The sequence below is a fragment of the Entelurus aequoreus genome, linkage group LG08 (genome assembly GCF_033978785.1).
Source record: "Entelurus aequoreus isolate RoL-2023_Sb linkage group LG08, RoL_Eaeq_v1.1, whole genome shotgun sequence".
Lineage (NCBI taxonomy): Eukaryota > Metazoa > Chordata > Actinopteri > Syngnathiformes > Syngnathidae > Entelurus > Entelurus aequoreus.
The window spans coordinates 16,734,309-16,747,221 of NC_084738.1; the positions used below are offsets into that span (position 1 = coordinate 16,734,309).

Here is a 12,913-nt window from a genome sequence, read left to right on the forward strand (position 1 = left end):
ATATGTAAAAAAATAAAAAATAAACCACATGATGTTAGTGCACCAGTCAAGGAAAATGAGCAAACTACATAAATAACATCCTGTAGTTTGATTTTGATATTATTTTCTTATCTCGATAGATTGAAAATTAACACCAATGAGTTGACTGATGAACATTATCACATAATTTATTCAGAAAGTATAAATAACGACAAATAAAGGTAGAATACTATTAACCGCAACATGTAAAGGTAAAAAAAAAACCTAACAACATTATGATTTGTACATTTTCAGAATGTGCTTGTTCTATTTTTAAACAAAGAAAACAATCTGAAGTTGTCTTTATTTTTAAGTAATTGTGCCGTGACTTTACCAGTCCGGCCCACTTGGGAGTAGATTTTTTTACATGTGGCCCCCGATCTAAAATGAGTTTGACACCCCTGCTTTAAAGGGCTATGAATGCTGCAAGGGTGACTTCCATTAGCTGCATCTTGCAAGCGTTTTTTATCATCTATAAAATCCCCCACCCCCCTCAAAAAAAAGACATGTGTGTTCTTGTCTCTCATAGTGATTGTGAACGATAGGTGAAATTCCAAAAAATGTGCAGTTCCCCTTTAAACTTTTCATGCCAAGTATGACCTACAAAATTATTTACTTTGCAATAACCACCATATTTCCAATCTCTGTTGGAGCATCTATATGGAATTTGCATGTTCTCCTGGTGCTAAAATGGGGTTTCTCCGAAACCACGCATGTCGGGCTGCTTGGAGACTCAAAATTGTCTGTAGGTGTGAACATGAGTTTGAATTGTTGTTTATTTATGTGCTTCTAGTGATTGAGTGGCAACCTGTCGAAAAAGTATCCCCGCCTCTTGCCCAAAGTTTGCTGGGATTGGGTCCAACACACCTTTGACCTGGGATAGACGAATAGCATCAAAAATAAGCCCTACACTAGAAAATGTAATGATGTCACCCAAAATGAGCAACTTCTGAGTTGCAAGTAGGGTTGTATGGTATACCGGCATTAGTATACTACCGCGATACTAATGAATCATATTCGGTACTATACCGCCTCTGAAAAGTACTGGTCCGCCACCCAAATCATCCAAAACTAATGTAAAGTAACAACGGAACGGTAACAACAAAGTAAACAACAGAACAATAAGTGATTATTACATTTGAACAGAAGTGTAGATAGAACATGTTAAAAGAGAACGTAAGCAGATATTAACAGTAAATGAACAAGTAGATTAATACTTCATTGTTACAGCTTGTCCTTTATAATGTTGACAAAATAATAGAATGGAAAATGACACAATATGTTATTGCATATTTCAGCAGCTAAATTAGGAGCCTTACTTTGCTTACTTGCTAATAAAAAACAAGTTGCCTTGCATGTTCACTATTTTATTTAAGGACACACTTGCAATAAGAAACATATGTTTAATGTACCGTAAGATTTTTTTGTTAAAATAAAGCCAATAGTGCAATTTTTTGTGGTCCCCTTTATTTAGAAAGTTACCGAAAAGTACCGAAAAGTATCTAAATAATTTTGGTACTGGTACCAAAATATTGGTATCGGGACAACACAAATTGAACTGGAAATATCATGTAAAAAATATACAACATAAAGTAGCAAGAAACACGTCAATAATGAATAAAGCAAAATATGTTCTAGGCCAAAAATCACTCCATATTCTCTATTGCTCGCTAGTATTACCATATCTGAGTTACTGTGTAGAAATATGGGTAAATAATTACAAAAGTACACTTCATTCATTAACCGTGTTACAAAAAAGGTCAGTTAGAATAATACATAATGTTGGATATAGAGAACATACAAACCCTTTATTCATTGTATCAAAAATACTGAAATTTCACAACATAGTGAATTTGCAAACAGCTAAAATTATACACAAAGCAAACTATAACCTGCTACCCAAGAATATACAACAATTCTTCTCAACAAAAGAGGAGAAATATAATCTTAGAGAAAAATGTAATTTAAAACATTTGTACGCACGTACAACACTTAAGACCTTCAGTATATCAGTATGTGGAATTAAATTATGGAATGGACTAAGCAAAAAAATCAAACAATGTACTAATTTGATCCACTTCAAGAAACTCTTCAAACTTAAAGTGTTTACAAAGTACAAAGAAGAAGAACCATGATAAACATTCTGAATTTATCTCATCCATCCATTCATTTTCAAGATAATCTTACTCATCTCACCATATGATATATAACTTACTTCACCATTTATTATGTATTTATTTTTATTACTTGTGGAGCATATTGTCAATAAATTGAGAACAGGAAGTGAACAAAAGTTTTAGCAACTGCTATGTAAAGAAACAGGGGTAGGATTAAATAAGATCTGCTTCTTCCTACTCCTTTTCGAACATGTTGAACAGAGAAACTGGAAATTATGATGTATCATGTTGTATGCATGCATGTTCAAAATAAACTCAAACTCAAGACACCAGTTGCAAGGGTGCACACATGTTTTGCAAACATCTAACTAAAGCTGCTCACACTCACACATGATCCAATTAGCCTCCAAACAAGAATGTTTCAAACTGTTTTTGCGCGCTCAGTGAGTTCTCGAGTCGCCACACTGGCTGGCATGTGTGAGACAAGTGGCCCTCTATCAGACATTGTCCTCTCTTTTTTGCAGCCTCCACTGGTGAATAATTGACATGGTCATGATCCTCTGCTGCACAATGCACTGCTTGTTGTTGTTGTTGTTGTTGTTATTTATGCACCCCAGGGGAGCTCCACGAACCACGTTAAACACAGATTCCGATCTAACAAAGGTCTTAAAGGCCTACTGAAATGAAATTTTTTTAATTAAACGGGGATAGCAGATCCATTCTGTGTCATACTTGATAATTTGGCGATATTGCCATATTTTTGCTGAAAGGATTTAGTAGAGAACAACGACAATAAAGTTCACAACTTTTGGTTGCTGATAAAAAAAAAGCCTTGCCTATACCGGAAGTAGCGTGACATCACAGGAGGAAGGACTCCTCACATTTCCCCATGGTTTACAAAGCAGCGAGAGAGATTCTGACGGAGAAAGCGACGATTACCCCATTAATTTGAGCGAGGATGAAAGATTTGTGGATGAGGAAAGTAAGAGTGAAGGACTACAGTGCAGTGCAGGACGTATCTTTTTTCGCTCCGACCGTAACTTAGGTACAAGCTGGCTCATTGGATTCCACACTCTCTCCTTTTTCTATTGTGGATCACGGATTTGTATTTTAAACCACCTCGGATACTATATCCTCTTGAAAATGAGAGTCGAGAACGCGAAATGGACATTCACAGTGACTTTTATCTCCACGACAATACATCGGCGAAGCTCTTTACCTACTGAGCTAACGTGATAGCATCGGGCTCAAATGCAGATAGAAACAAAATAAATAAACCCCTGGAAGAATAGACAGAAGATCAACAATATTATTAAACCATGGACATGTAAATACACGGTTAATAATTTCCAGCTTGGCGAAGCTTAACAATGCTGTTGCTAACGACGCCATTGAAGCTAACTTAGCTACGGGACGGCGGCGGGCGTTGTAGCTTTCGACGACACCCCGGCCGCCATCAGAGTCGGCAAGAAACATATATTTCCCCAAAGTTACGTATGTGACATGCACATAGCGACACGCACGTACGGGCAAGCGATCAAATGTTTGGAAGCCAAAGCTGTACTCACGGTAGCGCGTCTGCTATCCAACTCAAAGTCTTCCTGGTTGTGTTGCTGTAGTCCGCCGCTAATACACCGATTGCACCTACAGCTTTCTTCTTTGCAGTCTCCATTGTTCATTAAACAAATTGCAAAAGATTCACCAACACAGATGTCCAGAATACTGTGGAATTTTGGGATGAAAACAGAGCGTTTTATATTGGATTCAATGGGTCCGAATACTTCCGTACCAACCATTGACGTCACGCGCATACGTCATCATACATAGACGTTTTCAACCAGAAGTGTGGCGGGAAATTTTAAATTGCACTTCATAAGTTAACCCGGCCGTATTGGCATGTGTTGCAATGTTAAGATTTCATCATTGATATATAAACTATCAGACTGCGTGGTCGGTAGTAGTGGGTTTCAGTAGTACCTTTAACTCATTCTTTTTCTATGCCACATCAATGTGGAATGCGCTCCCAACAGGTGTAAAAGAAAGGGCATCTCTATCCTCCTTCAAAACCGCAATAAAAGTACACCTCCAGGCAACTTCAACCCTAAACTAACACCCTCCCCGGATTGTTAATAATCAAATGTAAATAATCAAATGTAAATACTTTTTCTTATGCTTTCTGATCTCTCTCTCTCTATGTCCACTACTTGCTGTACATATCCTTCAAAGTCAGACCTACACTGTTTCAATGTCCATTTCTCTGTTCTCAATTGTTGATGACTGAAGTGATGATAACCACCAAACCTAACCCCTCCCCTCCCTCCACATCCCACACCCCGGATTGTAAATTATGTAAATAATTCAATGTATATACTCTGATGATTATCTTGTGTGATGACTGTATTATGATGATAGTATATATCTGATAGTATATATCTGTATCATGAATCAATTTAAGTGGACCCCGACTTAAACAAGTTGAAAAACTTATTCGGGTGTTACCATTTAGTGGTCAATTGTACGGAATATGTACTGCACTGTGCAATCTACTAATAAAAGTCTCAATCAATCAATCAATCAATCAGCCAGCTAGCTAGCTAGCTAGCTAGCTCACCGCCTGCACACGCCACGCAATCTAAAGTGGCAAAGCAGGTTCTGGTATTTGTTACCTGGCCTTCTCTTACTACTACTCCCAGTTGTTGGTGTGTGTGTGTGTGTGTGTGTTTACACTCTGGACTCAAGTTTCCCAAAAAAAGCAAGCACTTGAACGCAACTTTTGTTGGTGACAGGTGTGATTCTTCCGGTTAATTATCGCGTCATCAATCCCCTCCAGAGGGTAGCGAGTGTAAGTCCACGTCCACTTATTTAGTTCTTAAACACTTTTAAAACTAAGAATTGTACTCAAATGAGTGTTTTTTTGTGTCTAGTAGCGACAAGTATGGCTGCTAAAGTCACTCACCTTCTCTGGCCAGCGAGCCCGTCGCTGCGAGCAAGACGGCCCCGAGCAACAGCAAACTTCTCACCGCCTCCATCAGCGGCCGTAGTCCATATTCCCGAGCGGGTTTCCGTTCACTTTTCCCCGGTTAAAGACAGCGGCTGCTCCCACACGTAGAAACAACACGTCTGGGTTACTTGGTTATTTCCTCCCCCTCCTCCGAGTACAATCTCTGATTTCCTCTCTGGAATTCCGTGCCTGTTGGTAGTAACGCGTGTAGGCTCGCGCCCGTCTGGACTCGAAGCGCGCTCCCGCGAAGGCCTGAAAGGGGAGTGGCGGCTGATCGCGCCAGCCAGCCCGCCCTCATTTCAAACTTACTTAACTCTAACTTTATTCACAATGCATTTTATACTTTGATTTTTCGTCATTTATTCATATTTGTGCGGCAAGTCGTATATAGTCCCTATAAAGCCACTTTGAGTCACGGATCGATAAGGTTTACGCTACTGGCCACTTAATTAGGCACACTTGCACAGTCAAATGACTTAGACTTACACTTACTTTCATGTATTTTTTTTGTACCAATGATTGTCACTGGAGATGTCCGATAATATTGGAAATTATTGGCATCGGTTTTTTTATTATCGGTATCGTTTTTTTTGTTGGTTTTTTTTTTATTTTATTAAATCAACATAAAAAACACACGATACACTTACAATTAGTGCACCAACCCAAAAAACCTCCCTACCAAATTCACACTCATTCACACAAAAGGGTTGTTTCTTTCTGTTACTAATATTGTGGTTCCTACATTATACATCAATATATATCAATACAGTCTGCAAGGGATACGGTCCGTAAGCACACATGATTGTGCATGCTGCTGGTCCACTAATAGTACTAACCTTTAACAGTTAATTTTACTCATTTTCATTAATTACTAGTTTCTATGTAACTGTTTTTATATTATTTTACTTTCTTTTTTATTCTAGAAAATGTTTTTAATTTATTTATCTTATTTTACAGCCCTTTGAGACACTTGTGATTTAGGGCTATATAAATAAACATTGATTGATTGATTGATTGATTGATTTTATTTGATCATTTTTTAAAAAAAAGGACCTTATCTTCACCATACCTGGTTGTCCAAATTAGGCATAATAATGTGTTAATTCCACGACTGTATAAATCGGTAGCGGTTGATATCGGTATCGGTAATTAAGAGTTGGACAATATCGGATATCGGCAAAAAAGCCATTATCGGACATCGCTAATTGTCACACATCATCATCGGTGGTCACTCGAACGAGTATGACAATCATACTTGCCAACCCTCCCGATTTTCCCGGGAGACTCCCGAATTTCAGTGCCCCTCCCGAAAATCTCCCGGGGCAACCATTCTCCCGAATTTCTCCCGATCACCAATATTGGGGGCGTGCCTTAAAGACACTGCCTTTGGCGCCCTCTACAACCTGATGTCACATCCGCTTTTCCTCCATACAAACAGCGTGCCGGCTCAGTCACATAATATGTGCAGCTTTTATTCACACACAAGTGAATGCAAGGCATACTTGATCAACAGCCATACAGGTCACACTGAGGGTGACCGTATAAACAACTTTAACACTGTTACAAATATGCGCCACACTGTGAACCCACACCAAACAAGAATGACAAACACATTTTGGGAGAACATCCGCACCGTAACACAACATAAACACAACAGAACCCCTTGCAGCACTAACTCTTCCGGGACGCAACGATATACCTACTCAGTGGCCTAGTGGTTAGAGTATCCGCCCTGAGATCGGTAGGTTGTGAGTTCAAACCCCGGCCGAGTCATAGCAAAGACTATAAAAATGGGACCCATTACCTCCCTGCTTGGCACTCAGCATCAAGGGTTGGAATTGGGGGTTAAATCACCAAAAATTATTCCCGGGCGCGGCACCGCTGCTGCCCACTGCTCCCCTCACCTCCCAGGGGGTGAACAAGGGGATGGGTCAAATGCAGAGGACAAATTTCACCACACCTAGTGTGGGTGTGACAATCATTGGTACTATGGATGTCCGATAATGGCTTTTTGCCGATATCCGATATTCCGATATTGTCCAACTCTTTAATTACCGATACCGATATCAACCGATACCGATATCAACCGATACGATATATACAGTCGTGGAATTAACACATTATTATGCCTAATTTGGACAACCAGGTATGGTGAAGATAAGGTCCTTTTAAAAAAATAAAATAAAATAAGATGAATAAATTAAAAACATTTTCTTGAATAAAAAAGAAAGTAAAACAATATAAAAACAGTTACATAGAAACTAGTAATGAATGAAAATGAGTAAAATTAACTGTTAAAGGTTAGTACTATTAGTAGACCAGCAGCACGCACAATCATGTGTGCTTACGGACTGTATCCCTGCAGACTGTATTGATATATATTGATATATAATGTAGGAATTATTAAAATTAATAACAGAAAGAAACAACCCTTTTGTGTGAATAAGTGTGAATGAGTGTAAATGGGGGAAGGAGGTTTTTTGGGTTGGTGCACTAATTGTAAGTGTATCTTGTGTTTTTTATGTTGATTTAATAAAAAAAATAAAATAAAAAAAACACAGATACCGATAATAAAAAAAACGATACCGATATTTCCGATATTACATTTGAAAGCATTGGTACTAATTGGTACTTTAACTTAACTTTGTGTACACCCCCGCTACCACCCAACCCCGCCCCCCCCCAACCCCACCCTCTTCAACCCCGCCCCGCCCACCCCCGTCTCCCGAATGCAGAGGTCTCAAGGTTGGCAAGTATAAATTGACGATCCTCCAGGTAGGGGTGTATCCCTTTATGGAGGATGCCTGTGCATGACTTAGTTTAACGTGGGGAGACTGGTGCACAGACAGTCACCACACGATCCTTGACAGAATCGGGTCAGGGTCCAGTGGCATGGAGTCCAAGACGACTGGGGACCCTTTTCTGCTGCAGCCTTCTTCCGCCATCGCAGCTGTTGTGGTAATTCTTAAAATCTTCCGTCTTCCGCCTGCTCCGCCGTTGAGGTCTTCACCGTATCCCTGGCTAGGGGGCAGTCAGGTACAAGGCCTTTGCCAAGGGCCACCAGGGGTAACAGTAGTAGAGGGGTTAACCGCCTAGTGCCCCAAGACCCCATAGAGGAGCCTCCACTGCTGGATGCACTTTAACGTCATGCCCAGGACATTGTCACACACACACACTGGGAGACTAATGATGCACCAAATTTTTAGCTATGGAATATTTTCGAATATGATACTAAAAAAAAACAAAAGCGGATGTCGCGATGACATAAGAAAGAAGTGTTTGTCTTGAGTTGAGGCCGCATGTCTGCGGTGTGGAGTTAAAGTTAAAGTGCCATTGATAGTCACACACACACTAGGTGAGGTGAAATTACCCTCCGCATTTGACCCATACCCTTGTTCCACCTCTTGGGAGGTGAAGGGAGCAGTGAGCAGCAACGGTGGCCGCGCCCGGGAATAATTTTTGGTGATTTAACCCCCAATTCCAACCCTTGATGCTGACTGCCAAGCAGGGAGGTAATGGGTCCCATTTTTTTTTAATAATCTTTGGTATGACTCGACCGGGGTTTGAACTCACGACCTACCGATCTCAGGGCGGACACCACAAGGCCATTATTGTCATTCAAATTTGAACTTTACAGTACAGATGAGAACGAAATTTCGTTGGATTAGCTCGTTGTAGTGCAGGATAAAAGAGCAATAAGGTGCAGATATAAATAAATAGATTACTGTACAGATAAATATATTGCACTTTTGCATATGCATCCACATTTATGGATGTATGTTGTATTGTCTTTATATTCCAGCGAGTTAATCCGTTTTTGGGGGGAATTGAGGGGATTATTATGATGCGTTCAAGACTCTTATGGCCTGGGGAAAGAAGCTGTTACAGAACCTGGAGGTTCTGCTACGGAGGCTGTGGAACCTCTTTCTAGAGTCCAGCAGTGAAAACAGTCCTTGGTGGGGGTGGGAGGAGTCTTTACAGATTTTTCTGAGCCCTGGTCAGGCAGCGGATTTTTGCGATTTCCCGGATAGGATGAAGAGGATTCTCCCAGTCTGAGGCACTGCAGGCTCCAGTCCGGACAGAGATGCAGTTGGTCAGTAGGCTCTCTATAGTGCCGCTGTAGAATGTGGTGGGAATGGGGGGAGGGAGCTGTGCTCTTTTCATCCGCATCATCCATCATCAAATGAGAGCCAATAGAAAGCCTTTTGAGTCTACACTGTTTCCTCATTTGGGCCGAAGGAGTCTATCCCAGCACAGGACAAAACCTGTAATTAAGTAAGTAGTATCCATCTATACATCCATCTTCTTCCGCTAATTCGAAGTCGGGTCGCGGGGGCGGCAGCCTAAGCAGGGAACTCCAGACTTCCCTCTCCCCAGCTACTTCGTCCAGGTCTTCCTGGGGGATCCCGAGGCGTTCCCTGGCCAACAGGGAGACATAGTCTCTCCACCGTGTCCTGGGTCTTCCCCATGGTAAGTAAGTACATTTATTTACAAACCCCAAAACCAGTGAATTTGGCACGTTGTGCAAATCGTAAATAAAAACAGAATACAATGATTTGCAAATCCTTTTCGACCTATATTCAATTGAATAGACTGCAAAGACAAGATACTTAACGTTCGAACTGGAAACCTTTTGTTCATTTTTGCAAATATTAGCACATTTGGAATTTGATGCCTGCAACATGTTTCAAAAAAGCTGGCACAGGTGGCAAAAAAGACTGAGAAAGTTGAGGAATGCTCATCAAACGCTTATTTGGAACATCCCACAGGTGAACAGGCTAATTGCTTCCATGAAATGCTCAGTCATTCACAAACAAGGATGGGGCGAGGGTCACCACTTTGTGAACAAATGCGTGAGCAAACAACATTTCTCAACCAACTATTGCAAGGAATTTAGGGATTTCACCATCTACGGCCCGTAATATCATCAAAAGGTTCAGAGAATCTGGAGAAATTACTGCACGTAAGCGATGATATTACGGACCTTCGATCCCTCCGGCGGTACTGCATCAAAGAGCATCATCAGTGTGTAAAGGATATCCCCACATGGGCTGGGGAACACTTAAGAAAACCACTGTCAGTAACTACAGTTTGTCGCTACATCTGTAAGTGCGAGTTAAACTCTACTATGCAAAGTGAAAGCCATTTATCAACAACACCCAGAAACGCCGCCAGCTTCGCTGGGCCCAAGCTCATCTAAGATGGACTGATTCAAAGTGGAAAAGTGTTCTGTGGTCTGACGAGTCCACATTTCAAATTGTTTTTGGAAACTGTGGACGTCGTGTCCTGCGGAACAAAGAGAAAAAGAACCGTCCGGACTGTTGTAGGCGCAAAGTTCAAAAGCCAGCATCTGTGATGGTGTGGGGGTGTATTAGTGCTCAAGGCATGGGTAACTTACACATCTGTGAAGGCACCATTAATGCTGAAAGGTACATACAGGATTTGGAGCAACATATGTTGCCATCCAAGCAACGTTATCATGGACGCCCCTGCTTATTTCAGCAAGAAGTAAAAGAGTATGGGTACTAGACTGGCCTGCCTGTAGTCCAGACCTGTCTCCCATTGAAAATGTGTGGCGCAATATGAAGCCTAAAATACGACAAAAGAGACCCCGGACTGTTGAACAACTTAAGCTGTACATCAAACAAGAATGTGAAAGAATTCTACCTGAAAAGCTTAAAAAATGTGTCTCTTCAGTTCCCAAACATTTACTGAGTGTTGTTAAAAGGAAAGGCCATGTAACACAGTGGTAAAAATGCCCCTGTGCCAACTTTTTTGCAATGTGTTGCTGCCATTAAATTTTTAATTAATGATTATTTGCAAAAAAAATGAAGTTTCTCAGTTCGAACATTAAATATCTTGTCTTTGCAGTCTAATCAATTGAATATAGTTTGAAAAGGATTTGCAAATCATTGTATTCTGTTTTTATTTACAAATGACACAACGTGCCAACTTCACTGGTTTTGGGTTTTGTATATCGCACTTCTCACAGAGAGAGTTCACAAAGTGCTTCAAATTGTTAAAGTACAAATAGTACAATTAAAACAAGTACACAGCATGATACAACAGCAGAAACTTTGCAAAATAAAAACAATGAACATGATAATAAACATAATATATCAAATGAAAAATAAATTGAATATTACAGGAATGCACACTTAAATGTCATTCATTACTTGCAAATCAAACTATTTGATATAGTTTTATATTTATAGCTGCCTTAAACTAGGTTAAATATCAGGGAATGATATTATTTATAAGCAAGGACCATTGGTACATGTCTTAGACCGGAGAGACCGCAAACAAGGGGGACGGGGGGGTTAACAAAACAAAAAAACAATTCACATCCGAATCGTGATTCTAAGTTAACACGGTTTTGAATCAAATCATAATTTTAAAAAATTGATTTTGACATTTTTTTATTTATATTTTAGGAATACATTTTTAAAAAGCCGTTTTTAAGCCATATCCGCGCTTATTCGCCACATAATAGAATACAAGAATCGTGTCTGAAACGAAACGTCACCCCAGAATTGAATTGAATCACGAGTTGTTCCCATCTAAGATCTATTGTTGGTTCTAATATATGCTTTGATGCAAATACTGATTGCTATTTACTTGAACAATGTTACGTTTAAGTGGGAATCTTTTGACACCTCACGATTCAATTCGATTGAAATTTTTGGTGTGATGATTCAATTCAGTAACGATTCCCGATTCAACACAATTCTCTTAACATTGTGTTTGGTATGTAAATTCTAATAAAACCTTTCCAAAACAGGTTACAGGTTACAAAATCTCCTTGGCTGCTGACGTACATTTTATACAGTACGCACAGTCTTGTCCTGAAAACTGTCTTTAAAAAATAATTTTATATAAGAAATTTGAGAATAATAAAGAATAAGATAAATAAATAAAATAAATATGTATACTTTTTTTATTTACAAAATTCACAGAATGTTAATCAGTCTTTAAAAAAAAACCAAAGTAACTGCAAACCATTCCTGACTTTAGAATACTTAGGATATAAATTATTTACCTACCATTTGAGAAGACATAAAATAAAATACTTATTATACAATATTGTAAAAAGGAAAGCCGAATATTAATAAAAGCAACAGTATGAATAATAAGAAAAACATAGTTGTTTATTGTTTTAATCCCCAAAAATATTCTTTAAAAAAATTGCCAAATGAAAGAAAAACTTTTTTTTTTCCGTTTCTCAAAAATTATGAATCGGTTGAGAATTGGAATGTATAAAATCGCGATTTGAATGCAAATTGATTTTTTGAGCACCCAAATGTTTACAGTAGTTAGTATAGAAGCATTTTGATGATATCCCTCTTTGATTCAAGGTTATAAACAAAACCTAAGAAGCACCATACATAAATATTTTAGATGTGAAATAAACTTTTTTTCTTTTATTTTTTTTACTGGAGTTGAGTTGATAAAGTGTCCTCTACCAAGTCCTGATGAACTTGAGACCAATTTTGGATTTGTTTTGTACTTTTAAATATGCTCACAAAAATGATAGTTTGAAATTGCTTGAAAATAGGACATCTGATGCATCAGAAATGTTGTAAAAATATTTTTTGGACGTAGTTTTTAACCATGTGCACTTGCTCGTTGGACGTTGTGTAAAATATATTAAGCACATTTGGAAGAGAAAATGAACAGATCCAATATAATCACATCACTTAATCAGTTAATAACACAGTAAAACTGCACAAAACAAAATTAACTTTCAAATTGCATTTAAGTGAAATGTTTCCGTAAC

The 12,913-nt window shown here is 39.0% G+C and overlaps 1 protein-coding gene across 2 annotated transcripts in view; it reads right to left on the bottom strand.

Moving 5' to 3' along the window:
* Positions 1-5,405, bottom strand: part of erbb2 (erb-b2 receptor tyrosine kinase 2) — a 34,035-nt gene extending 28,630 nt beyond the window's left edge. For both annotated transcript variants that reach the window (XM_062055710.1, XM_062055711.1), the window contains exon 1: positions 5,092-5,405. In XM_062055710.1, the coding sequence (XP_061911694.1) occupies positions 5,092-5,164 (73 nt within the window). In that variant the 5' untranslated portion in view covers positions 5,165-5,405. The remainder of the gene's footprint in view (positions 1-5,091) is intronic.
* Positions 5,406-12,913: the final 7,508 nt, after the last annotated feature.